The sequence below is a fragment of the Emys orbicularis genome, chromosome 1 (assembly GCF_028017835.1).
Source record: "Emys orbicularis isolate rEmyOrb1 chromosome 1, rEmyOrb1.hap1, whole genome shotgun sequence".
NCBI lineage: Eukaryota > Metazoa > Chordata > Testudines > Emydidae > Emys > Emys orbicularis.
Window position 1 is genome coordinate 109942559 of NC_088683.1, and position 27845 is coordinate 109970403.

The window sequence follows — 27845 nt, forward strand, 5'->3', positions numbered from 1 at the left end:
ATGGCTAGTTGTGTGGTCTAGTCCAGGGGAAAACACTTTCTGTTTGTGCTTTGCCCATTCTGGGCATGTTAGTTCAACCCATTTTATACATAGATATTAATTTGAGGAGAAGGAAAAGTGTAAGTATGACCTGGGAGCTCTAACGAGGTATGGTCAATGATGATTCATATATCACTTTTCATCTATATAATCTTCATCAAAGAAACCTAAAGCACTTTGACATAATTTATATGTTCAAACACCCTCTTGAACCTTGGCTAGACAGTTAAGTAGCATTGTCCTCCTTTTACAGATGGGTAAATTGAGGCACACGTTAAGTACTTTGCTCATCTGAGAATAGAATCCAGGAATCCTTACTCTGTGTCCTACTTTAATCATTAGTCTATAATTTCTCCCAAATTTCTGCCACTTGTGCAATTATAAAATAATTACTGTATTATCTATGAGAGACAAGGTGGGTGAGCTAATCTCTTTTATTGGACCAACTTCTGTTGGTGAGAGAGACAAGCTTTTGAGCCACACAGAGCTCTTCTTCAGGTCTCTTTCACCAACAGAAGTCGATCCAATAAAATATGTGACCTCACCCATCTTGTCTCTCTCATATCCTGGGAATGACACGGCTACAACTACACTTCATATACATCTACGCTACATGGTAAAACAGAAGTGCTGCATTGGGAATGCAGTGGATTTGGGATGAAAATGGTAAATAGGGTATTTCAGCTATAAAGAAGATTTGAAAGACTTTGTCTTCTGTGCAGGACGTGGAAAACTCTGTACACATTTGGCCAACGGTTAATCCTATGCTTTATCTGTTTGAGCTCCTCTTGTCCCTAAGTATAGCTGCACAGAAATGCATAGTCTCACCATTTGGTAGTACCCCTCTATTAGAATGTTTGATTGGAGTTTTTCTCCCAAGCAGTCTGACATACCTTTCCCTATGTACCCTTCCCGAATCTGACCATACTTCTTTTTTTTCAGAATGCAGCAACAACAACAACAGCGCCGAATGTTCACAGCCGCCCTCTTGGCGTTCATTTTCATTCTGGCAGCCATGGGTACTACTGAGGCTGGCAAAAAAGAAAAACCAGGTAAGGTACAATGTAATCAACTGTGCAGTAGATATGGGGGTGGGGGGTAGCAGAGAGGGCCTAGGACCAGATCTTGCACTACTTAAGTCAATGATAGTTTTGCTATTGACTTCGGTGGGGTTAGGATCAAGCTCCTAGTGTCTAAGGCCTAGATCCTCAAAGGTATTTAGGAATCAAATGCCCACTAAAATCTATTTTGGAATTCAATGGGAATTAGATGCCTAAATATATTTGAGGATTTAGGCCAAAATGTCTTCTTGTATTTATCAGTATGTTTCACATACTTTTTTTCCTCTGTATTTTACATTTGGGATGCATGGACTTGTTTCTCCCCATCAACTAATTAAAAGAAAATAATTTGTTACATGTGAGGGGGTTTCTTGAGTACCATTTGCTTCTTCTCCATTGGATAGGTATGACATTCCATTCCACCTCAGAGTCCAAACCTGGCTGGCACAAACCCGAGTTACAGATCCATCCATGACTGAAAAAAATATTTGCCAACAGAACAAGACCTTAGCGATAGTTAGGGAGAAGATTCCCTGAATTATTCATTTCCTTTTGATACAAAGATGGAAAAACAAAAAAGAGAATCTAACCTGGATTTGGTGCCCAGCTGGAATGGATTTTTGGATTTGCCTCTTATTTTATGTCGGCCTTTTCCTTGCTTCAGAATTTCTGTCACCTAGCCTGAGAACATATGTCCGTATTGTAAACCTGCGCACTGTTTGACAAAAGTGACAGACTGTGCTCATGAAAGAGCCAGTGTTAGGAGGGGATAACGCACATTGCTGTTAAGGTGCATTGGCAGAACTGTATAGATGGGTAGGTCTAGAATAGCAAGGAATTCTGCAGCTCAAGACTGAGGTGTATTGCCAGGAATGTCCATGAAGACACAAGATTTAGAAAGCAGGGATTATTACAGATTAAGTCTGAAATCCATTGGTGATTTGTGAGTGTGAGATTGAGTCTGGAATAACAGGGTGCTGCATATGAGGACTGAGATACATTTCCGTAATGTGGGGGACCCAGAACTAAAATGAATAGCAGGAGTCACTGCAAAGCTGGACTGAAGTACAGTTGGGGAACTGTGTGTGTGGTTGGACTGGGGCAGGGACCAGGACTGGAAAAGCAGGAATGCTGCAGGTCAGGAATATAGTAGGTTGGGAGAGCTGTGTGTGGTGCCCAGAAATGGAATAGCTGAACAGAGTGGCATTTGGATTAAGGTACATTAGGAAGTCTATGTATTACATACTATTTCCTAGTACAGAATGTCTGGGGTATTGCATGCCAAGACTTAATTCACTCTCTCTTTTCCCTGAGGTAGATTCCACCGATAGAAGAATGTCAAAGTCTTTCAGTTTTGTTATGAAATTCAGGATAATCATTAACTTTTTGACACACAGAGTAGGGATTTGCTGCAGTGACATGTTTTCATTTAAATGGGAGTACAGAAATTAGTTTCTGTGAAAGCTGCCAGTTTGACAGCTGTGAGGACTGAAGTTCTCTTTTTAATCAAGGGACAGGTATGGCATGGCAGCACCAGTACAGCCTTCCTCAGCACTGCCCTGGACTCAAGCTCTCTTGGGCTATTGGAGAGAGGTTCCCAGTAGGGTTGAGTGTGTGGTTCACTCACCTTGCTCTTTTGTTGGCCTCTCTGAATTAGAGTGGCCACTCTCACATTCCCAGAACATCAGACATTCTGGCACTTCTGGGAATGGTGTGGGCCCGCCCCTGCCGATGTGACCCTGCCCACGCTGGCATGACCTCACACACATGGTGCGTGTGTGTGGTCATTCTGGCAGGGGCAGAGTGGCACATTCTTCAAAATGGCGTCCTCTGTCCGATCCCGGATAAAATCATGTCTGGTTTTGTCTCAGTACTGGATGAGGGACAACTTGGACAAGCCACACATAAAGAGGACTGTCTGGTTTAAAACCGCATGAATGCCTTACCTACTCTGATTATACTAACAACAAAGATCCCGCTTATGTGAAATGGAAACCCATCCATTAGGAATTGGACTAAGACTTTGTTTCACGTAGAACCTTACAAACACACATCTGGTGTAACTGCTTTCCATCAGCAGTGACCCAGTCCTCATTTTAAATAGAGACAGTCCTGAGCTGGAAAACTCAGACCTAGATTTCAAATCTGGATGTTTCCAACTCTTATGCTTTTTATCATGAGAGTCATGATTTTTGGCAGTTTTCTTTAAGCCCTACGGCTGTGAGACCTGTGAATATTTCAGAATCTGAGCTTTCATTTCAAAACAGACAGTACATTTGTAGCCATTGTGGATATGGCGAAATAATGGAAAATATGAACCATAAAGGTGCAAAAACTGGAAGGCAAATAAAAGAGCTCAAATATATTATTTAAAACATCTTATGATATTTTGAGGCCTGACTCATGATTTTTGAATACTAGGAGTTGGCAGTTGGGCTAATCTCTCTCAGTGGACTAAGATCATGCAACATGAATTGAAGACCAGTTTCTTATCAGCACTCTTGTGCACTGGATCTTTATAACACCTATTTTTGGAGGTGTTTGGATATGTTTTGGGCCATTATAAAAGTAGGAGGATAGCCATCAGTAATGAAATTTGTATCCATGTTCAGATATACTGACACATCCTTCCGCTGCTAGCTTATGTCTCTGCCTCCAAAATTCAGAGTGTGTTCCGACATGAAGTATAGTATACAACAAAGATAAAAGGCCTGTACCCCATTACCTGTCCTTTGAGTTTGGGTGAACACTTTTAACAAATCGCTCAGTCCTTATCCACAAAGGAAACCTGCACAACACCTTCAAAAGTTGAGCCTGGGAGCTTACATTCATAGCTTTGTTAGACACTAAAAATCATGGACTAAATAGAGACACTGGATTTATGACCTTTTATAACAACTATAATCCACTAAGCCCCACTCTCCCCAGCTTGTTTTTATTTTTATTTTTATTTATTGCCCCTCATTTCCCACCTATGACTGGGGAGGTGTTAACTGGCCACTTCACCCTGAATGGTCCTTGGAAATACGTGTTTACTACTTATGCTAAACAATCTGCTCCACCTTGTATTTAGCTGTGCCACTGAGTACATTTCCCAGACCTGAAGAAGAGCGCTGTGTAAACTGGAAAGCTTGTATCTCTCACTAACAGAAGTTGGTCCAATAAAAGATATTACCTCACCCACGTTGTCACTCTAATATCCTGGAACCAGCATGGCTACAACAACACTGCATACACCAAATCCCCCTTGAAACACCATATTAATGCATAAACTCCTGGCCCATGTGGTACTTGGTATTTAATCTGAAAATGTTGATATGCCACCAGCAGGGGGCAGAACGTCCTCTTTTGTGAGTGTGTGTGTACGTAGATCAGTGATCCCTGATAGCTTCTAGAACAGGGGTTCTCAAACTGGGGGTTGGGACCCCTCAAGGGGTCGCGAGCAGTGGTGAGCTGGAGCCGGTTCGCAAGAACCGGTTGTTAAATTTAGAAGCCGGTGTAGAACCGGTTGTTAAAGGGGCTGGTGGGTGGGCAAACTCCGGTCCGCGGGCCACATCCGGACTGCGGGACCGTCCTGTCCGGCCCGCCTGAGCTCCCAGCTGGGGAGGCTCCCCCAGCCCCTCCCCCGCTTCCTCCCCCCTCGCAGAGCCCCAGCGCGCCGCGCCACCGGCGCCAGCACTCTGGGCAGCTCCTGCCGCTTGGAGCAGCATGGTAAGGGGGCCAGGGCTGGGAGGAGGGGTTGGATAAGGGGCAGGGAGCAGTTGGAGGGGGCGGAGGTTCTGGGGGGGCAGTCAGGGGATGGGGAACGGGGGGCGGGGGTTGGATAGGCGTGGGAGTTCCGGGGGTCTGTCGGGGTGGTGGTGGATGGGGTCGGGGCAGTCAGGGGACAGGGAGTGGGGAGAGTTGGGTAGGGGATGGAGTCCTGGGGGGCAGTTAGGGTGGGGGGTCTTGGGTGTTGGTGATCAGGGGACAAGGAGCGGGGGGGGGCGTTGATGGGTTGCGGGTTCTGAGGGGGGCAGTCGGGGGCAGGAAGTGGGTTGGGGTCGGATGGGGGGGGGAGACAAGCACGTGGGGCTTGTACTCACCGCGCGGTTCCCTACCGGGACTTCAGCGGCGGTGTGTGTGTGTGTGTGTCTTCACTCGCTCCGGGTAAAGGACCCGCTGCTGAAATGCAGCCGAAAACCCGGAGCGAGTGAAGGCCCCCCCCCCCGCCGCCAAAGTGCTGCCAAGGACCCCGTAGGGAACCGGTTATTAGGATTTTGGGAGCTCATCACTCGTCGTGAGGTTACTACATGGGGGGGTCATGAGCCGTCAGCCTCCACCCCAAACCCTGCTTTGCATCCGGTATTTTTAATGGTGTTAAATATATTAAAAAGTGTTTTTAATTTATAAGGGGGGGGTTGCACTAAAAGGCTTGCTATGTGAAAGGGGTCACCAATACAAAAGTTTGAGAACCATTGTTCTAGAAGACTCCCTTTTCTGGAGAGGCGAATCCTGCCTGCAATGACTCAGAGGCATCACACCCACTGGGAAATTGTCCTGGCCTCAGTGATCCACCCTGGTCTGGAGTCAGTTCGAAGTCAGCCTCTAGAAAGGCAGTCAACATACAACCTGCAGCACCTTGTGAGGAGAACTTCAGTTTTGATCGATTTAAGGCAGTTATGTTATGAGAGTCTCTTGTTTACTGGTTTACCCGGTGTGATTGTTTAGAGTGGCTTTTTTTTTTTTTTTGGCTGGGTACTGACCACTTTTCTTGGTTTGGTTCGGTTTCCTTGGCTCCATCCAGAGAAGAAAGTGAAGAAGTCCGACTGTGGCGAGTGGCAGTGGAGCGTGTGTGTACCCACCAGTGGAGATTGTGGCCTAGGGACCCGCGAGGGCACTCGCACTGGAGCCGAGTGCAAGCAAACTATGAAGACCCAAAGGTGTAAGATCCCCTGCAACTGGAAGAAGCAGTTTGGAGGTAAGAGTTGCCCTGTCTTGAGTGATTCACTTTATCTCCAACTTGAGTATTGGGAAGTGACCCTTTGTGTGTGCTCAGCCTGGGCCAAGGGCCAGTGTGCATGCTCTGCCTTTCTCTGCAGTGCTTCATGTTCAGTACAACTAGAGCTGGTTGGAAATTTTTCACTAACTTTTTTTTTTTTAATGAAAAATGGCTTTTAAAATGGAAATGTGTGTGATTTTTTTTTAAATTCTATTTTATTTTTGTTGAGTTTTGGGGATTGGACAAAGGAGGGAGGATCATTTCTTCACTAACTCTGATTACAGCCCATTCAGGAAGTGCTGCACTGATAGGGTTACCATACATCCGGATTTTCCCGGACATGTCCGGATTTTTGGTCCTCAAATCCCCGTCTGGGAGGAATTTCCAAAAAGCAGGACATGTCCGGGAAAATAGGGAGGCATGGTAAGGGGACCGCCTCCTCCCCGGGGTCCAACTTTCCGGGGCCAGGCGGTGGCTGTTCGTTCTCCCCACCTGGGCAGCCGGACTCAGGAGCAGCCGCTGCTGCAGCTCCCCCTGCCGCGGGGGGAAGCGGCCAAGCATGTGGCGCCCAGCGGCTGCGGCTCTGGCACCCGGGGCGTGAACCCCCTGAGCACAGGCCTGCTGCGGGGACCTAGCTGGTGCAATCCTGCGGGCGGCCCCGGAGTGAGGGCAGCAGGCCCCAGCCCCCCCCCGTCCCACACGGGTCCCGCAGAGGAATGAACAGGGCTGCCGATGCCTCCGCCCCGGGGCCGCCCGCGGGATTGCACCAGCTGGGCAGCCGGCCCAGATGTGACTGGACAGGGGCTGGGCACAGCGTGCGTGCTGCTGGTCCCCGCAGCAGGCCCGGGTTCGGGCCCGGGCGCCAGAGCCGCAGCCGCCGAGCGCCACGTGCTTGGCCGCTTCCTCCCACCGTGGCAGTGGGAGCTGCAGCAGCGGCTGCTCCCAAGTCCAGCCACCCAGGTGGGGAGAACGAACAGCCGCCGCCTGACCCGCGGGTCGCCCCCCTACTCTCCCTCCAGGTACCGCCCGAGTCCTGCCTGCGCTCGGGGCCAGGCCGGACTCACTCACCACGGCCCTGCGCTCCCCCTGCGTCTCCCGGGCCTCCCTCCAGCGCTTGCGGAGGGAGGAGGAATGGTGGTGGTGGGGGTTGTTGGTTTTTTTTTTGCTCTGCTGCCGTTTTTTTTTTTTGCTCTGCCGCCCCCCGCGTCCCGATATTTGACCTGGGTGATCTGGTCACCTTAGGGGGTGGAGTTGGGGCGGGAACGTTGGGAAATGGGGCGGAGTTGGGGCGGGACCGGGGCCCCGTGGAGTGTCCTTTTTTGCAGTATTGAAATATGGTAACCCTATGCACTGAGATATACTCTGTAGGAGAAGGCAGATTTTACAGGCCTTCAAGGACAGGGCTTGAGTCACCCTGGGTTTAGGCCAGCAGAAGGCAGGATATTCATGGTAGAGGGTAGAACTGAGCAAATAACTGATTTTTCGATGTGGTGGCCAAGCTGAAAAACGTGGAAAAAAAAATTGGTTAGTTTTGAACTGAAACTGATTTTTTTTTATTTTTGCCAAAATGAAAATGTTTATTAAAAAAAGTTGTTCAGGTCAATTCAAATAAACATTTCAAAACAAAATGGTTTGTTTCAAAAATGTCAAAACTACCATTTTTTGACTTTTTTTGAATTTTTTCCCCTCATTCTTTGAGTGTGACTGAAACTATTTGCCATATTTGTCCCTAATTCACAAATGGTTTTGGTCACTATGAAACTGTATTTTTCTGAGAATTTGCTATTTGAATAATAATTAATTAATAATATTCATCGAGCTCTACTAGAGGGATCCTATTGGCAGGATATCCACGCAGCCAATACAGCCCCCAGAGGCCCAGCAGCATGTTAAAGTTGCTCTCTATTGCCTTTCCACAGTTGTGAATACTGCCCCTCCCCCCCATGGCTACTGCAGCCTCCACACTGGAACATGATATAAAATTTGCAGCCTCTCGCACTAGTGGCTGAGACTTGTTGGGGGGTGGATAAAGGCCATAGCATTTAATCCATGAAAGACCATTTTCCTTCCATCCTGGACAAGCTATGTAACCAGGATTCAGGTATATGGTTGCCCTTGTAGACTCAGCTTTTCTCTACTAAACAGCTTGGATGACTTGAACTGATAATGGCACTACAATGAATGCTGCAGGCTGTCAGTGCAGAGGTTCTGGATTTGGCAGGTCCAGTGCTGCACCTGGGCACTTGCAGTTTTTCTGGCCCTATTTTGCAAATTCAAGATGTTTGGATAGTTCATTTTCAGAAAAATAACCATACAAATGTTTGGATACACATCTGAACTGGATAGTACCCTCTGAACTTTTTGCTCCAACTCTTCACTAGTGAGAACTATTTTGCGGAAAAAAATCTTGTTAGTTAACTTGTAATCAGCTGTCTGGCCACCTCTGCAGTGATAGAGCCATAACACTTTATACAGTGAGTCATGGATAAACAGTGGCATAATCTTTTGGTTTAATATATTTTAATTTCTTGATGAGAAAAAATAGATATTAAAGGGTCTGATTCTCCCCGGCCTCACACCTTGTGTAGTCATTTATACCTGCGCAAGAGTGCTTACTATTCTGGTTTGCTAGTTTTCATACCTCATTTGTAAATGATGCCGCAAGACAGTGGAGAATCATGCCTTTCGAATCTGGAGGATGTTTTCCACTAAATTGTCTCTCTTTTGTAGTTTCAGTATTAAAATGTAGTTTCCTTTTTATAACATTAATCCTGTACCCATGCAAGAGCAAGATAATTATGCTTTTACATTGGGTCATATTTGGGGGCAAAATTACCTCCCAAAATGCCCCTTGAATTTTTGCTGCCCCCCACATTCCATTTCTTTGGATGTGTGATCCACCTGCCTGAAATCACTGGCAGTATGTGCCCACCTGGTTAGACTTGGGTAATGTTTTATTCATGCTCCATGATTCTTTTTAAAAAATTCTTTGTGTTCCCACACTCTTTGCAGCGGAGTGTAAATACCAGTTCCAGGCCTGGGGAGAATGCGACCTGAATACCGCCTTGAAGACTCGAACTGGGAACCTGAAGAGAGCCCTTCACAATGCTGACTGCCAGAAAATTGTCACCATCTCAAAGCCCTGTGGGAAGCTTACCAAACCCAAACCTCAAGGTACAACCCATTTGCTGCCAGTAATGTGCTACCCCATTTAAATCCAGTCACTGCTGGAATCCCAAGTGCCTTAATGGGAAGTCAAGAGTAGAAGAAGGATTGTAATTTCTTGTTCTTTCCCAGCCACAACACTGCTTCTGCATCTGATCTCCCAGCCAGGAGTATGTATCCAAGCCATGCACCCATGGGGCCTTGACAGATAGAATCCCTAACTGAACCCCACTGAAAATGTACTGTTACCAGTTTGTTTTAACTATGGGTGTTTATGCTCTCATGGCTTCAGGGTACAGGTGCTCTTCCCACAACCCCTACTGATGGGAATACACCAATAGCAGGAAGAGAAAATGTTTCTAACAATACTAATAACTTTTTAATATCTCCTTTTTGTTAGACTTTTAACTGCCTGCTGACAAGCCAAGGCTTTCCCTTGGGATGGGAATAGCTTAAGGAATATTGTTTGCACAAGTCATGGAGAGAAGAGGTTATTCTCCCTGCTGCTCAGTGTGTCTAGAATAACATTGCAAAATCAATGAATGTTCTGTGCACTTTGGATCATGTGGTCTCAAGTCTAAGAGAAGTGTTTGGTAATGCAGGGGTGGCAGGAAGAAAGGGCTGTGTGTTGTCTCTTGCTGCAATTAACAATGCAATTCCCAGTTCGCGGACAGCCATATGTCCCATTAATTCATCCTGTTTCCATGTGTCACAGACTCGCTGGGTCAATATCAGGCAAACTTGTTTTCTTTCTAATCACTTGGGCTTTTTAATGAACTCTTCTGCAGCAGCAGCAGGTACAGGATAATTTATAGTGGGCGTTTAGACTGCATGAAGTACCACTTGGTTTCAGACAATATGCCTCGTGTAGACCACATAGGGCACATCACATGGCCATTTTTTTGCTGGAACAGATGCTGTTTTTACTTAAAAACCAGATGAGGTTAAGCAGATTCCAGAGTTTCTTATTGCTTTCTTTCTCTGAATAAATATAAAAAAAATACTGTGTATGATTAAAAGTGACAGGTGTCCCTTATATTAGCAATTCCTAAAGTGTCATCATTGGTTCACAAGTGGTCCATAGAGTACTTGCTAATGGTCTGCTCCTTATGTATCAGATTATACATACTTCCTTAACTAAATATTTTGTGTGTGTGTGTGTGTGTGTGTGTGTGTGTGTGTGTGTGTGTGTGAGAGAGAGAGAGAGAGCTTTACAATCAGTAGAGCTGTAGCTAATAGCTGTAGCCTTGTGCATCATACACAGAATTATCAAATGAGTTATGATTCTAGAATCTGTGTTGATGATTATGTTCGAAGGACCAAACTGGATTTTCAGAGACTAGCTGAGTTTGCTGCATTTGGGAGGTTATTGGATAAAGCTTCATCCTACACTACCAGAAGGCCTCTGCCATCCCTGTCCCCACTAGTCTGTTGCTCTGTTCTGCAACTTTGCTAAATCAGCATTTTCTGTCAATGACTTGACAGAAGGGGGCAGAGCAAGACAAGCAGAACCGTGGTGAGGAACACTTTGGGGGAGAGATGCAGTCAGATGGTGGAAAAGCAGCCTTTAAGCTTCATTTTTTTAAAAAAAGAAAGCTTGGTTGGGATTATTGTAGCAGCCCTTGTTAAACTGGAACTGGCTTTCCTGAATCAGGATACTGTGTCACTCTAACAATGAATGGAGCTACATGAACAGAGAGAGGTCATGTAAGTTTGGAGTACTCCAAACACAAAGGTTTTTGGGAGCTGAAATGCTGGTTACAGCAAGCCTGGCTGTGCTGCATAACTTAATCTGAAGACACAACTCCGTGTGTTTTGAAACAATGCAAATGAAAAATGGGTGTAAATGTAGGTCTTTGCAGTTAAAAATTATAGTAACTGAGGGGATAATTTATACTCTCAGATCTCCACTGGAGATCTTTAGGGCACATTCTTGCAGTCTACCCCCATGCCCAACTTCCATAGGCATAGGCAGGAGTTCTGTGTGGGAGTCAAGTGTAGAATACAATGGAGAAACTCAAGGTGGACAAGAAATCAACATAGTTGATCTAAGAGCAGAATTCTCGTGTGTGTGTGTGTGTGTGTGTGTGTGTGTGTGTGAGAGAGAGAGAGAGAGAGAGAGAGAATTACAGGAACTCCATGTTCATTGAATTGTAAATGGGTGGGTAGGGTGAGAAATTAGAATGTATTTCAGGAGGACATAAAAATCTAGGTGGAATTTTTTTAACTGACCCAAAAAATCTTGGCTGCTGAAATACCAAATGGGGCGAGACTATATTTTTGTTTCAGAAAGTGACTACATTCTTCATGAGAAAGGGAATTGTAAGATGGATTTCAGTGCCCACCTAGAATAGACTCTGGGACTAGATGGAGGAAAAACTAAACTGCACTTTGTCTCCAGTTAGACTAGGACCGTATTTAATTCATTAGGAGGAGAGAAACATGTTTTGGGGCAGAGTAGTGCATGAAATGCTCTGTACCTACATGCTGCAACTCCTGTTAAGTGCTAGTGAGCTGCAGTGTCGTAGATTGGCTATTACTCCCACAGTGATCACGAACAGCAGCAAGTATAGTCGCTGCTTGGTATCTGAGATGTTCTCCATCAGATTAATCTTTTTCACCTCTAACCATTATGCTTCAAAAGCAGCATCTCTGTTCTTTACCAGCAGGAAGGTAAGCTCTGATTATCTCTCCAGCAGTGCTAGGCTGAAAAGAAGGAAACAACGCAAGCAAACAACCGAATGTTGGAAATACAAAGTAGATTATCCTGTTTAAAGACAGACAGAGAATTATTTGAGCTCAATTTCAAACCAAGCCAATATGACCAAAAGTCATTCCATAGGAACAGAGATATTGCCATATTGGTCAGATAGTCCATCTAGTCCAGTATCCTTCAGAGGAAGGTGCAAGTGGGACTTTAGGAACGGCCTCCTAAGCCCCACTAGATAGAGAGAGGCTTATACCCTGAAGTTTGAGGATTTATATCCCTTCCAAAATTTCATTTAAAATATTTATTGCTAGACCTCTGATGCTCTCATTATCCATGTAAGCGTCCAGTCTTTTCCTGAACCCTGCCAAGCTCTTGGCTTCAGTGATATCTTGTTGCAATGAGTTCTGCAGGCTAATTGTGTGTTCTGTGAAAAAATATTTCCTTTTTTGATCCTTGAATTTGTTGCCTTTCAATTACATTGAATTTCCCTCTGTTCTGGTGTTATGAGAGAGGGTGAATAGAAACGTTAACCATCCATTATTTTATATACTCTTATCATGTTCCCTCTTGTTTGCCTTCTCTCTATGCTAAATAGTCACAGTCTTTTCAACCTCTCTTCATAAAAGTTTTTCCATGCTTCTAATATTTCTTGTTACTCTTCCTTGAAATCTCCAGTATTATTGCTAAATCCTTTTTGAGATGAGTTGACTGAACTGAACACCGCATTTCAGGTCAGGGCCTGGAATAAATTGATTTATATAAATAATGGCATTTAATATTCTCTTTATTATTCACCATCCCATTCACCATGCATCTTTTTTATGACCACTTCTACGCATTGAGCAGGGATCTTCATTGAGCCGTCCAGAATGATACCCAGGTCTTTTCTCTGGATTGATGTAGTTAATTTAGACTAAAGTAAGGTGTATTGGTAGTTCACATTATTTCTTCCAGTGTGCAGTACTTTGAATTTTTTAGCACAGACTTATCCAAGCTAAGGGAATGGAACAGATGAAATTCACTCTCAAATTTTTCATAGTTGTCTCCAGTCTTGACTGACAATTTCATATTATCTGCAAATGGTGCTACCTCACTGCTTATCCCCTTTTCCAGCTCATTAATAGTTACATTGAACAACACTGGTCCTAGGATGGAACCATGTGTCTTCCTATTGTTAACATGAATATTCTCTTGGCCACGTCGCAAGATGATTGTTTGATTTTCTGCAAGATTGCTCTTTGTATTGCAAGAAGGAAAAGTGCATATAAAGAGGGAGAAAAATAAATATTGAAGACTTGCCTTTAGGTGTCCCACTGGGAGGTATATATTTTGTTTTTTTCTGGGAACCTGTGTGAGCTCTAACAAAACTTCTGCTAAGCTAAATCAGTGCAGCTACTTATTAACCTCAGGCTTGGGAAACTGGTGACCTGGGCTTTCGTTCCCATTTTATACATTTTCTTCATTATTAATCAGTAGCCGTGGAAAGGCCTTAAAATGGTCTGCAAGCTGTGTCCAATCTGTCATTGTCTGCTGGTGGAATTTCATTAATTCAGACACAAATTTTAGAGCTTGGAAAGCTTGTTTCAAATGCACCTATATTTCTTCCTCACCAAAAATTGATCCACCTCAGCACTCTTTCTTTTTCCTTGGTACTGCATAGCTGCCAACTTTAAGTATTGATTGTGGTCTGGGACACCCTCCACTTCACTACTTGAAGATGTAGGGATCTCAAAGAAACTCTGCTGACCTTTACCAAAAGAACCAACTGAATAAAAACCCACTACATTTTCTAATGGGCACTTTCCTCTGGAGGTTTGTTGGGGAGCTCCGATATCTGATGATAATGCCTTGATCCTGGGTTGGTGTGTCAAAATATGATGACCCTACTATATCCTAGAATGAAAAAAATTGGACACCACCTTGAATGTGGTGCATTTTGATTGGGAAGTTGTTAGGACTCAAATTGTGATGATGATATCCCAGATGCCATAGCTTGTGTGTCTGTCACACGAATGAGGCCATGAGAAAACATGTCATAGGCTGGGAAAGTTAAAGGAATAATGTTTATCATGGAATCCCAGCAGAGGCAACTGAATCTCCTGAAGCATGTACAATCATACGTTCTAACCAGTGTCTGCCATGCCAGTGGTGTTCAAGGTCTTTCTAAACTATGCTGATAGTTATGAAGGAATAAGGCACTTCTGGTGAGCAGCTTCTCTAATGGCCAACTTGCGTTGATGAGCGGAAAGCACTGCCAATAAACTCCATCTGCCGTACTTCCTGGCCACCCAAACTTGATTGAGTGTTCAGGTTCCAGCTGACCAGAAAGTAAAAGAATGAGTTATTGTCAGGTTTCAGAAAATATTTTTCCTTTGTTTCTCAGAGGGGAAGAATTTATTTTCACTGAGCTTGGTTGTCTCAGTGGTGGTCTCTCTCTTTCCCTGCCTCTCACTTTCCCTGTCTTCCCATCTATCTTTCTCTCTGATATTTTTGACTGTTTGTTCTTCAGAATAAATAATATGAGATTAAATCATCAGAATATATACCTATTATCTGGTCATTCTTCAATGTAGCCCTCTTTCTTTCTAACTCCATTATGTTTTCTCTCTGATTTTTTTTACACATATTTTGATCTTCTTCTCCATCCCCTCCTCCTTCCCCTCTTTCTTCTTTATACATTTTTAAAGTATCTGCTCTGAATTACCATGCTGTTACTCCACTCAGTCCCATCAGCCGGGATGACCAGTTATTATCGCTCATGCTCCAAATACACTTCACCATTTTGTATTTGCAACCTCCAGCCACTCTCATCTTTAATGCCAGGGTATAGCCTGAGGAAGATTTCACGTCCCAGCATCCAATATTCCAGAAGGTTGCTTGGATCAACCCGCTATAAACACTGGATTCTGTTACCTTAAATCCCTGTGGGCTTCCATATTACAGGTAAAGGTGGCTGTAGTCTGCTCCAGTAACAAAGATAAGGTGCAGCCCTTGGGCTCCTGGCAAGTTGTCATTGCAATTCTCTCTTTTTCTCAAAGTGTGGGTGTCCATACCCCAGAGGGAATATAATCCTCTTTGTATTCTTGCTTATATCATGTCATCTGGGCACCTTGGGTAGAGTTTACAATTCTAATACTAATACTCTGCAATACATAGTGTGTTTTATCTAAGAATCTTTACAGACAACAATTAGCTAATCCTCACAACACTCCTGTGAGCGAGGGAAATACTATGATCCCCACTGTGGAGAGGCATGGTGACTGAGATATAGAAATGACTTGTCCAAGGTCACACACAGAATCAGTGGCAGATCCAGGAACAGAATCAAGAACACCTGACAAGTTCTATACTCTGAGCAGTGGGTGCTGCTTCCTTTTGTTTCCAGTCCCCATGTTTATTAAAACAGCATGATTTTTCAGGGTAAATATGGTGTATCTCTATCTCCATTGTAATCTTTGATTTGGAGTTAGCAATCTGAGCAGATTCAAGATACTAATGTGTCGTTTATACTCAGGCTGCTTGACAGGAAGTTATTTTACATCTTCCTTTAGAAGGTGCCAAAATATATAGCTGGACCTTGTTGAGCAGATATGCCAGCAATCAAATGAGCTGCCTGTTGGTGGAAGAGAGGTACGTTCGAGCTATACAGAGCTCTTCTTCGGGTCCTTCTTCAGATCCTTGCTATGCAGTCAGGCTGGATTGCGCTCTGGAAGCCAAATATACCAGGTGCCTGTTGCTATAATGCACCAGATGCCATAGTAGGAGACTGGATATCCAGCTGCAGACAGGATGTACTGCTAACCATTGTGTCACCAGAACAGAGCGCTATCTTGGCAGAATGACTTGGCTGCCAGTTAGTGGCAGGAGCTGCCTGTGGTGTTGTCTGAATGGATCACTGGCCTGATATACAACTACTTACTGCTCAAACAGACTGGCTGCCATATTGGGCTGCCACCTGACTGACCCTGTTGAGGGAGTGGATGATCTGCCATGTTGGTAGATTGGACTGTGCACTCTGTACTGTGCCCTCTCCTATTATAAAGGATGAAATATATATCCCCGCTTCTGAGTGGGAAAAGATTCATGAGCACTAGGAACTTTTTTTAAAAAAAATATAAAGATGCTGAAATCACAGGCATCACAGTCCTGGCTCCTTCTCCCTCTGTAAATTCCAGGACTCCCAGCCTTTAATGTAACTCATTAGTCATGAATACATGCAGCTAGCATAATAATTAGTACTATAGAAGGCAGAATAATAGGTTGCTGCTCAAACTAATGAGATATAAAAATGAGGGATTTTCTCACTTTAGGCAAACAGCTGTGACAGTGAAACAATAAAGGAAAAAGCTTAATTGTGGGGCTCTTCCAAACCTTGGAGTTGGTTTCCTAAAAAACGGCTCCCATCCTCTGAGGGAGAAACTTCTCTTTTCACTCCAGCTACATAGATGCTATACCAGGGTTGGCAAGCATAGCACTCGGAGCTCTACAATGTAGCCCAAACCAGTCTTCCTCTTTATCTGCAATGTATGCCGTATGGGACCTGCAGGGCCTGGTATTTATTATTTGTGTTTGCAGCAGTGTCAACAGACCCAAACTGTGGGTTTCATTGTGCTAGGCACTGAATAAACACCAAGAGTATGTCTACCCTGTAATTGGGAAGTGTGATTATAGCACATGTGGACATCCCCAAGCCAGATTTGATCTAGCTAGAGCAGTGGTTCCCAAACTGGGGTTCGTGAACCCCTGGGGGATCGCGAAATGTTACAGGGGGTTCTCGGGAAAAAATTCCCTAATGGCGGACAGAGCTGTCCGTAGGGACCCTGGGCAGCACGGGGCAAGCAGCCTGGAGCCCCTGGACTTCCAAGAGCTAAGCAGATCAAAGCAAACATATCTATCACACTGAGGAGATTTAAACTTCAAGACCCCTTATAAGAAGTGGAAAGGGAGGTAGATATTTTTTGCTGTTTTTAAAATTAAATAGGCAGCTTGTATTGTTTTTAAAATTATTATGAAGAACAAGTTTAAGCTTTGTTGTAACGTGAGTTTGCCTGGACTGCTCAAGACCTGAATGCTTGTGTAGGAGGAACTCTGAGTTGGCTTCTTAGATACCTTCATGCTGTTTCACATCTGATACTCCTTGATGAAACATAGGAGCCTTGTCTTATAACAGGCTTATTCAAAGTGATACAAGCTACGAAAGTGAGATCTTGGAAGAGTGTTGCCGCTTTCATAATGTAATAAAAATACTGTAATGATTAATAATAAATAGTGTGTAATAAGCATGTCACAAAAACAAATTTTATATTTCCAAGATCACTGCTTTTATAATTTATACTCAGGTAAAGGAGAAAATCTCCAGAAATATTCATTTTTAAGAGGGGGGTTCGCGAGACTTGACATTTTAGTGAAAAGGGTTCACAGGTTGTTGAAGTTTAGGAACCACTGAGCTAGATCAAAGCTAGCTCGAGTAACAATAGCAAGTGAAGCCACAGTGGCTTGGGCTATTCCAGTCCACCTAGGACCCTGGGTACGTCTCAAGTGGCTAGCCTGTGCCACAACCCTTGATGCCATTGCATCACTGCTATTGTTAGCAGGGCCGGCTCCAGGCACCAGCTTGCCAAGCAGGTGCTTGGGGCGGCCACTCCGGAGAGGGGCGGCAGGTCCAGCTATTCGGCGGCAATTCGGCGGACGGTCCCTCACTCTCGCTCGGAGTGAAGGACCTCCCGCCGAATTGCCGCCGCAGATCGTGATCGCGGCTTTTTTTTTTTTTTTTTTTTGGCTGCTTGGGGCGGCCAAAACCCTGGAGCCGGCCCTGATTGTTAGTGGAGCTAGCTTTGATCTAGCTAGATTCAAGTTAGCTCAGGTATCTCTGCACATGCTTCAGTCACACTTCCCAACTGCAGTGTATACATCCCAAAGTGAGAGACAGCTACTGCCCTGAAGAGTTTATGGTCTAAAGAGCTCAGACAGACAAAAGGCAGGAGGAGAAACAGCAGCCCAGAGAGGTAAGGTGACTATCCCAAGGCCGTGGCAGAGCCAGGATTACCCCAAGAGCTCCATCTTGACATAGGTGGAAGACTGCTCAGCTCTAGATGGAACACTGCTTGCTGGGAACTATAGTTTCTGTGAGACGTATTTCTGTGTATAGGCCACTGCTTCTGCAGCTGGTGTCAAAGGGATTTTTGCCATTGATTTTGATGGACGCAGGAGTAGATTGTAAAAGAGAAGATTGCCTACGGTCTGGGCTCGTCTTGATCTGCTGGCAAGGAGCCTGTGAAGCCCTCAGTTGGTAACGTTGGGGTGCCCTTGATTTGCCTTTGATGGTGACTTGTCAGCACTCCCTGCTCAGGTCTCTTTGGGACCTGCAGCTTTGTCCTCCTTATATGGGTACCTTTGAGAAATCTGAATGTTAGACAAATTACTAATATCTCCATAGAATCAAAAGGTAACATTTATCGGATTGACCCACGCAGAAGCTGCCTCTTATTCAGAAGAAAGAAAATGCGTTCAGGAGAGGGAGAAAGAAGAGGCAGATTTTTTTTAGCTTTGAAAGAACATTATTTTTCAAAACCTCATATTCTCAGATGTTTCACAATCCTGCAGAGGTTTTTTAAAATAATCAAAATTCTAAGAGCTTCCTGGATACCGAGTTTCAGCATTTTTTTCATCCTTTGGTTTGTATGTCTGATTCCTTTTTGTGTGCTGCCCCAAATGGTGAAAAAGACTAAATGTCGTATGACTGTCATTTACTCTTTGGGACCACAAAGGTCTCCGTTAGCATTAATGCAAAACTTTGTGCATGAAAAGTTTAACAGTCTGAGTATCCTGATGCTTTTACATGCTCGTTGCCTCACTCTCCTGGCTTTCAGCCGCACACTCGGCCTGCTTTGGCATTCATCAGCGCCTTTCAGCAGTGAAAGGGCCTGAAGCTGTGGGACTTATTGGGATAAAAGATATGCCATCAGCAAATGTTTACACTCATTACCATTCCAAGCAGTGAGAGAGCTCCCTTTCCTTCTTTCTCTCCTTTCTCTTTCTTTCTTCTTCACTTCCTTCCTTTCTATCCTTCCTTCTTCCCCTTTCTTTCTCTCTCCATCTCCTCCTCTCTGTCTTTTCTTCTTGTCACAGAAGCCTTGAAGCCAGCTCCTTGGAGTGTGGATCACTGATAAAAGCAGTGTCTGTGTCCTTAGTTCACAACACAGAGGTAATCTGTGGGCAGGTGCAGCAAGCATGACAGAGAAATGCACACAGCTCTCGAACAAATATTCGTTCCCCGGTTTCCGTAAATCACAAGCAAATTATTTTTTGTTAAATTGCAATTTACTAATCTTGGGTAATATATAGTGGCAGCCTACCTGTCAAGCCATCTGGTCATTTTTCTACATGCACATTTGTGTATAATACTCTAGAGCGATGCTTTTGGCTGTTGAGCAGTATCCCATTGGTGTGTGAACACAGAGAGTAAAACCTGAAACAACACGTTGCCCTGGGTCCACAGGTATACCCTCCCATTGGCATTAATGAGAGTTCCTGTGAGTCTCAAAGTCAGGGATTTTGTGGCTTAAATCCTGCTGGATGCTTGGAGGGGACTCAACACTGCTCTGGTCATTACTTTCTTTTCTTCCTACATCAATCACAGAATGTTTCTTGCAGGTACAGCTGGAAGGGCTCCAGCAGTGTTGCCAACACTAACAATTTTATCACAAGTCTTACTATATTTGGTATTTTCTAAAAGCCCCAGCTTCTGGAGTTAGGTGATTATATGAACATCTCAGCTTTCATTTTAAAAGAAAAGGAAGTTCTTAGCTTTTGGTTGCAGAAAAAAGCCTGAAAAGGTGACCGACTGTAACCCTAAAGGCTTAAGTACTAGAATGTGAAGAAATGGAATCCTAAATTATTATCGTCATTATTAAATCTCATAATTTCAAAGCCAATTTTGTGGTTTTTCAGGGCCTTACTCCTGATTTTTGAATGCTTGGGGTTGGTGATACTGCTCCTGTGACTGGCTTTCTGGTGTGATGAATATGCCCGAACAGGCAGAGCATTTTGGTTCAAATACTTGTTTGACTCCATGTGGCTTATGTTCCTGAGACAGGAAATCTCATGAAAACATTGCCTTTCTTACTGTATCATAGCACTGAACATTCAATCCAGGCTAACTGCAGGGAGTGCAGAGGTGCACAAAAACTAAAATGGAGTAAATGGACTTTTTAGTTCCTCCAAGTTTCAGTTCAGGCTTGAGTCCCACTTTAGATAGATGTTCAAAGTGCTCTTTTTTTTTTTATTTGAAACCTGTGCCATGATGGTCTCATACAGTTTCAATATGACCGAAAGGGCAATTTTCTGGGAAAAAATGCCTGTGACTGAAATTATTATTATTATTATGTATTTATTTAATCATGTTTATTATGGTAGTGCCTAAGGATCAACTGAGAATGGGGCCCCACTGTGCTAAGTGCTATACATACAAGAGTAGTAGAAAGTCCCTGCCCCAAACAGCATAAAATGTATGTAGATAAGACAGACACAGATTAGAGGGAAAGAGAGAGATTGATTGATTTTTGTCAGTTAGCCATGTTTGTTAAACTGTATTTAGGATTGAAAAGGGTTATTTTCACCAGTTCAAAAATATTTCCATGTTTTATTGCATCCTGCTGAGTAAAAAGTGGCTTATTCTTAAAGATTCTGACATGCATAGAGAGTGTGCTGCTATCAAATGATGGTGGTTTCTAAATAAGGGACTGAGCCTGCTGCCAATGAAACCAATGGAATGTTTGTCACTGGCCATTGTGGGAACAGGATCAGACCCATGGTGGCTCTGTTCTAATCAAAGACCGTTCCTGATCCTGCAACCCTTACTCAAGTGAATATTCCTTATTCATGGCACTACTCTGATGAGTAAGGAGTGCTGGTGTGATTAATGGTTGCAGGATTAAATCCATATACAGCCACACAATTCACTCTTTCTGAGGTGAGTTTGAATGCAGTGCAATGATAGGCTATTTCTTTATTTGGAGGAAATGCTTTGGGTTCCAGCAAGTGGCTATTTTGTTGTGAAGCACACTTGACTGCCATTCTGTGTCTGTATTACCAGTTATCCTGAACTCTGTCTCTGCATGTGTACTGCCTAATATTCTGGTTTCTACTTGGGTTGGGGCATTGAAATACTATTGTGGTTTCCAGCTGGACAGGGGCATTGGGAAGTATTTCAGAAGTGATTTGGGGGGAAGAGGGAAAACATAGTGTCAAGTTTTAGATACACACTTTTTGCTAAACATCCAGACAAAATGTTAATAACTAGAGGTGTGTGAATAACTGATTTGCTGCCTGTACTGAAAAAAAAATGGTTTGAGTTCAAGCAAAATAATTTTTTCTTTAATGTTTCAGTGAACTGAACAATTGAAAAAATAAATAATTTTGAATGGAACTAAATGTTTCATTTTCAAGCTTTTAAAAACTAATAATTTTTAAAAAATAAAATTGAAGTAAATTTCCAAATGAAAGTTGTTTCGATTAAAAAAATGGAAAGGTTTCATTTTGAAAATGTCAACACAAAATATGTCCATGGGAGCGGGGAAGGGGGGAATGTTTTAATACGTTTTTTCAACTGAAGCTGTTTTGGTTGACCTGAATTTACATTTTGCATTAAAAAAAAAATTAGTTTGAAAATTTTTGCTGAGGTCTGTTAATGACACTTTAGTTGGCTTTAGTTAAAATAGTTGGGGCCATACCTGGCCCATCCTTTGGTTTCTTTCTGCTACTCCAGTGATGCAAGGAGAGTGTAAAGGGCCCTAATAGGGCAGTTAAGGGTTCCTCTTATAAGAGAGAATCCCCATCTGGCATAGAGATGGTGTAAAAGTCTTCATACTCCCTCCCCTGGCTCCCCAGCATAGTGTATAGCATAAAGACAGAGGGAGAGGGCAGGTCTGGGCTACTGCTACATTCCAGCAAACCCCAGTCAGATTAATAGCCCCTAGGGGAAAGCATAAATGTGGCAAAGAGCCCCCTCTGCCATTCTGTGTGCTGAGTACAATTTGACTGAACTCAAGGATCAAGACCTTTAATTGTTAACTTTTACCTTACTGATGCCATTGATTTCTTTACTGGGGCCCCTCCTGCATTGCAGTGATTGGTGCCTGAGGTGCCTTTAAGTGAATGCTGCAATGGGTAAGTTCAAGTTAGAATTACAGGTGAGTGGGTAGGCACCTGCCCCTCATCTGTTCATAGCTCCTCATAACAGCTCCGGTGATTATAACTAACACATGTCAGGTGCAAACAAATTCCCCATGGCCAATGCACAGCTGATGTGCAGAGTCTGTGACTTCCTCTTTGCAAATATGGCATTCATTAAATGGAAAAGCGGCAGGAGCCTGCTGCTGACACAGAGCACTTGCAAAGCTGGCAGTGTTCGATGAGGGCAGGCAGCGCTGACAGTACTGCCTCCCCTGGCATCTCCCGATTCAGTGCTGTGCAGCAGAGAGAGAGAAAGAGATCAGGCTGCTGTGTGGGGACAGTTAGCATTGGCAACAGCAGTGCAGTGACTCTTCCATCCCAAAGGCTCATTATCACTGGAGACAGCTTGACAGATTACTGCAGAAGGCAGGCTGAGACCACATTAAAAAGCCTAATAGGAAATGTGGTCCCCACCTAATGTTCTGAAGTGAAGGTCTTGCATCCAATCTGTGCCAAGGTGAATCAGACCCAGATGGCTTCTCATGCCTGGGATAGGAACATGAAAAAGTGGCTTATCAGATACCGTGTATCCAATGGATCTTTCCCCCGCTTCCCTTTGTTCAGCAGATAGGGGGAATGAGACTGTAGAGGTTTCAGATAATTTGCCATTGCCTTGTGAGCTAGTCAGGGCTTCCAGACAAGGGGTCAGCTCTGGCACTGCTAGCATTATGATCCTGCAGTCAAATCAGACTGCCACAGGCAGGAAACTAGCTCAGGGCTGAGTGAGCGACGTGGCATGGGTTCCTGTGTGGCCCCAGAAGCTGACTTGCTATTGTACAATACAAGTTACTTTTCTAGTGTGGAATTAGGAGGAGGATGGAAATGAGAGCCACACAGCTGCAGAGCTGTGGGCTGAACAGTGGGCAAAAATGAACAAAATACAGTTCAAAGCAGCTTCCAAACTTATTAACTGTGGAGATGCTACAATCTATAATCTCTGCAATAAAGAGAGGAGCGTAGCAGTTGTTAACCGACACGAGTAGTGGTAACCAGCAGGGTCTGAATACACAAACCAATGTTTTCAAACCTGACTGCCTAAAATTAGGCTCCTAAATCCATGTTTAGGCAGCTGGGGTGGGATTTTCAAATGAGCCTAAGGCCTGGTCTATAGTTTATGTACCAGTATAACATTCAGTTAGGTTTGATTTTTTTTTCAACGGATACATATATACCAGTACAACTCCCAGTGTGGACAGTTGTATTGACATAAAGGTGCAATATATTGGTATAGTCTTTCCCAATCTCAGGTGAGGATAAGGGCTTGTCTACATTTAAAACACTGTAGTGCTTCAGAGAAGACACTACCTATGCCAACGGGAGCGATTCTCCTGTCAGGGTAGGTAATCCACTTCCCCAAGAGATAGTGTTAGGTCAACGGGAGAATCTGTGGACAGGTAACTCACCCTCTTCTATCTCCAATGCTTTTAGCAAATTTTACTTGCAGCCTGCAACATTTTCTTCTGCTTCCTCTGAGTCTGAGTGGATTTTACAAATTCCAAGGCTTGTCTGATTGAGGGGGAGGTGGGGAGGGGGAGTAGCTCTATTGGAAGGGGAGAGAGAGAGGCTGGTCTCTTCAGAGGGCCCTTTGTATCATTCAGGAGGATCAGTAACGCTATGCCCCATCTGTACCAATTATTGCTCAGGGCTGGTGTACACTGAACACATGCATCGGCATAGCTATGTTTCTCAGAGGTGTGAAAAACCCACCCTCCTACGAGATGTAGCTGTGCCGACCCAACCTGCGGTGTAGACAGCGCTAGGTTGATGGAAGAATTCTTTAGCTACCACCTCTCAGGGAGATGGATTAATTAGGCTGACGGGAGAATTCCTCCCATCACTGTAGGTAATATCTACACTGAAGCGCTACTGCAGCGCAGTTGCAGTGCTGCAGCTATGCTGCTGTAGTGGTTTAAGTGTAGACATACCCTTAGAGTTAGGCCTGGTCTACACTAGAAAATTAGGTTGGTTTAACTACATCGGTCGGGGTGTGAAAAATCCACCCCCCTGAGCAGCGTAGCTACATCAACCTAATCCCTCCTGTCATCCTAGTTAGTGTCTACACCAGTGGTCTCAAACTCAATTTACCTTAGGGCCAGGGCCAGTCCTCAAATCCTCCCAGCAGGCCAAGAATGTGACTGAAGATGGTGTTCAGAAAAGAAAATGTTTATATTGTATTTTTTATTTCGAATTTCTTAGAAATAATAAAACTGTCATAACAACTTTATACAATTCTTCACCTGCCAGAGAGATTTTAGTGTTTGCCAGACACCTGGCAACGCTTCAGTTCTGTCAGTTTGTTGATGTTTGGCCTCCGTGACTGAGCAGTTGAAACCTTCAGGATTGCAGCAAGGTGTGCATCAGATAATTGTGTTCGGTGTTTTGACTTGTTTATTTTCATTATGGAAAAAAGTGATGCTGCCTCCATGGCTGACTCTGCACGGCGACCAGTAATGGTATCTCTGTCCCTCTCCCCCAGCCAATGGGAGCTGCGGGGGGCGGTGCCTGCCGCAGACATTGCCGGCAGCGTGGCTGCATGCGTCTCTCCTCCGCGGGCCGGGACTTTGAGACCCCTGGTCTACACTGAAGCGCTGTGGCTGCACTGCACTGTAGTGTTTTTAGTGTAGACAAGTCCTTACTTAGCACGTTCTATGGGGTGGCAAGGAAAATGAAGTGAAAAATGGATGCTGGCTCTGGGGATTTCATGGTCTTCTATTTTTTCCTGAGGTTGGTTTCCTTTGGCTTCAGTAACCAAGAAATAGGAGATAGGTTCCCCCTGTAATCTTTCTGCTCAAGATACTCAGAGCCAGATCCTAAGCTGGTGTAAAACGGTGTAGCTTTATTTACTTCAGTGGAACTATGCAGATTTACCTCAGCGGATGAGTCCCAGATCATCAAGTTTAATGATCCAATCAGAGTAAAAAGTCATACCCAGCCATCCGACTCAGGACTCTCAAGTGCTAGTGAAGAACACTAACCAAATGGCCACCTGGCAAACTCCTGGCTTGGAGGCTGACATTTGGCCTGTGATTTCAACATGGATTTTTTTCCTATAAAGGGAAGAAGTGACGGTGTGATTTGATGGAGAGTGACGCCTAGTGGTTAAAGCAGGGTCGGACAGCTAGGACTCTTGAGTTGTGTTCCCAGTTCTGCCACTACTTGCTGTGAGGTCCTGGGAAAGAAGCTTAACTGTGCCATGCCTCAGTTTCTTCATATGTATATTGAGTATAATATAAACGGTACTGTATTTCACAGTGGCATTGTGAGGATTAAGTAATGTTTGCAGAGAGGTTTGTGATCCACCAATGAAAAATGACATACAAGAGTAGTCCAAGTGTCATGCTGTCCGGAGTGACTCATGACCGAGACTGCCAGCCTCAGGGCAGACACCCCACACTGGTTGTATGTTCTATAATTAGATTTCACCAACCCAGAAAGAAATGTGAACTCTCAAAGTAATACAGTAGTTTTATAACAGAGTCACAGACAGTCCCCTAAGACACTCCAGCCTATCTTGCCAGCCAGGCAAGCTGGACTCTGTGATAAATGGTCACTTACACCCAAACTCACAAAATATTCAGGTTGCTCCCAGTCCCAAAGAAGCAGTCACTTACCCTAGATCAATTTGTACCTTAGATCTCATACCATAGCCAATCCTGTAATAAACTAACTAAAGGTTTATTAACTAGGAAAAAGAAGTAAGAGAGTTCTTTACAAGACAGAGCAAGCAAGCCATGTATACACAAATGAGTTTCAGTGTGTGATTCAAAAGGTGACAGAGCTGTAGTAATCTGCCAATTCAAAATGTCTTTCAGGACTAACCCATGCCAAGCAGCATGGGAATCTCTTTGCTTATGTTTAGGAATCTTTGCCCCTCAGAATCCAGACAGCATAAGAGAGATTCAGTTTCTTCTTGTCAGGGATTTTTATCCCCTCCACTCCAGAATCCCAAACTGATGGAATGAGTTCATGCACAAGTCTCTCCTACCTGGAGGAAGGTAGGAAAGCAGTTAACAGGCCCTCTGTCCTTTGATGCTACATAATACCTCATTTACCATCAATGGGCCATCTTGTGTGCAGGGTGAGCACTTTGCCTTAATTAATGCTTCTTTTCCTGTTTAGTGAGTTACACAATTACAGAGGTTTACAAGGCAAACACTCATAACTTTATAACATGAGCTGCAGCCATTGATCTTACTTATAACCACCAAGGTTATAAATGAGATCAATACATGCTGCATCCTACAAGCATTTTATAAAGTCTAAACACATTCTTAGTGATTTAACATCTAACATCTATTTTGATAATGCTAACACACGGGTACACAAGACTGGTTTCCAGCTATCCATTTGTATGTGTTCAGTAAGGCCTGGGGCCTTGTCATGAGCTGGCACCTGGTCTGCCAGCGTCACACCATATACTTCCCCTAACCCCCAAACTCCTCTTGTTCATAATCTTTTGCTAGGCTACACTATGAACTTGATTTATCTATAAAAGACCATGACATAGGAACCTTAAATTAAATCTATACTATTGTTTCCTCACTCACTCAATGTTAGCCATGTACTACTCCATACCCCTTAGCGACAAAACCCTGGGTGACTACGGCCCGAGCCAACAGTGGGTGCATTTTGTGTCTGAGTTTGGATTGGATTTTAAATGTGCACAGGTGCTGTTCTGAACAAAAAGGGGAGACACTGGCAGAACGGGGCCCAGGGAAGCAAGAGAGCTTTCTCACCACCCTCTGGAGTCGCTCTCACGTTCGGAGAAAGCCAAATGAACAGAAAGGAAATGAGGGAGGTGTGTGTGTGTGTGCAAAGCTTTTCTCCAGCTCTCCACTGAGCCGTGACCTGGTTTCTCCAGGAGCTGCCTGCTGTTTTCTTATTTTCTAAGCAAGTGCCTAAGACAATGCCTTGCATGCCAAACAGAGTCAGCCAATCAGATAGGAAAGGTCCTGATCCTTCCCTCTTTTTTATTTTTCTTCCCTGGCTCTGAAATAACAGCTCTTGTGTCCATAGAGAAGATAGGGGGAAAAAGCTTCTCTTACCTGCCTGAGCACTGGGTTAAGTGTTGTTGTTTTTTTTTGGTACTCTATTTAGCTATTAATATTTTTCATTGTTGTCATCTTGGCAGAACCCAAGAAGAAGAAAAAGGAAGGCAAGAAACAGGAGAAGATGCTGGATTAATAGAAGCCATGCTGGGCAGAAGGAGAAAGGGACATCAGCAAACGTGATCAGTTAACAGTTTCATTTACATCTAGGCGATTTACCCTAAAATTATTTATAGCTTAATTGTACAATAGGAGGAAAAACACACACACACACACACACACACCTTTTTTAAAATGTTACTCTAGTATTTTTTAATGTATAACCCTAACAACATTTTAGAGGCCTGCAATAAAGAACTGTACTTTCATTCAGAAAATTATTTCTACGGTATATTGAACAATGTAGAGTATTTTAAGGTATTTTTTCCCTCAAGTCTTATTTTAGGTGTCGATCTGGACAAGTTACTCCATGCAGGCAGAGCCTTGAGCCTGTGGAAGTCAGTGGGGCAGTGTGTGGGAGCAGGAGTCTGCCCACATGCAGTAACGTGTAAGATTCAGGCCTTAGGTCTGAAACAAACAGGACTTTTTTGGGGGTGGGGTGGGGAGGG

At 44.0% G+C, this 27845-nt stretch overlaps 1 protein-coding gene across 1 annotated transcript; it reads left to right on the forward strand.

Annotated features, from left to right (window-relative positions):
• The first annotated feature begins 982 nt into the window (after positions 1-982).
• On the forward strand, positions 983-27373 carry PTN (pleiotrophin). The gene is made up of 5 exons (XM_065406760.1): positions 983-1091; positions 5887-6060; positions 9094-9255; positions 17918-17961; positions 27287-27373. Exons 1-5 carry the CDS (start codon positions 983-985, stop codon positions 27371-27373), a joined length of 576 nt encoding a protein of 191 aa, XP_065262832.1.
• The last annotated feature ends 472 nt before the right edge of the window (positions 27374-27845 follow it).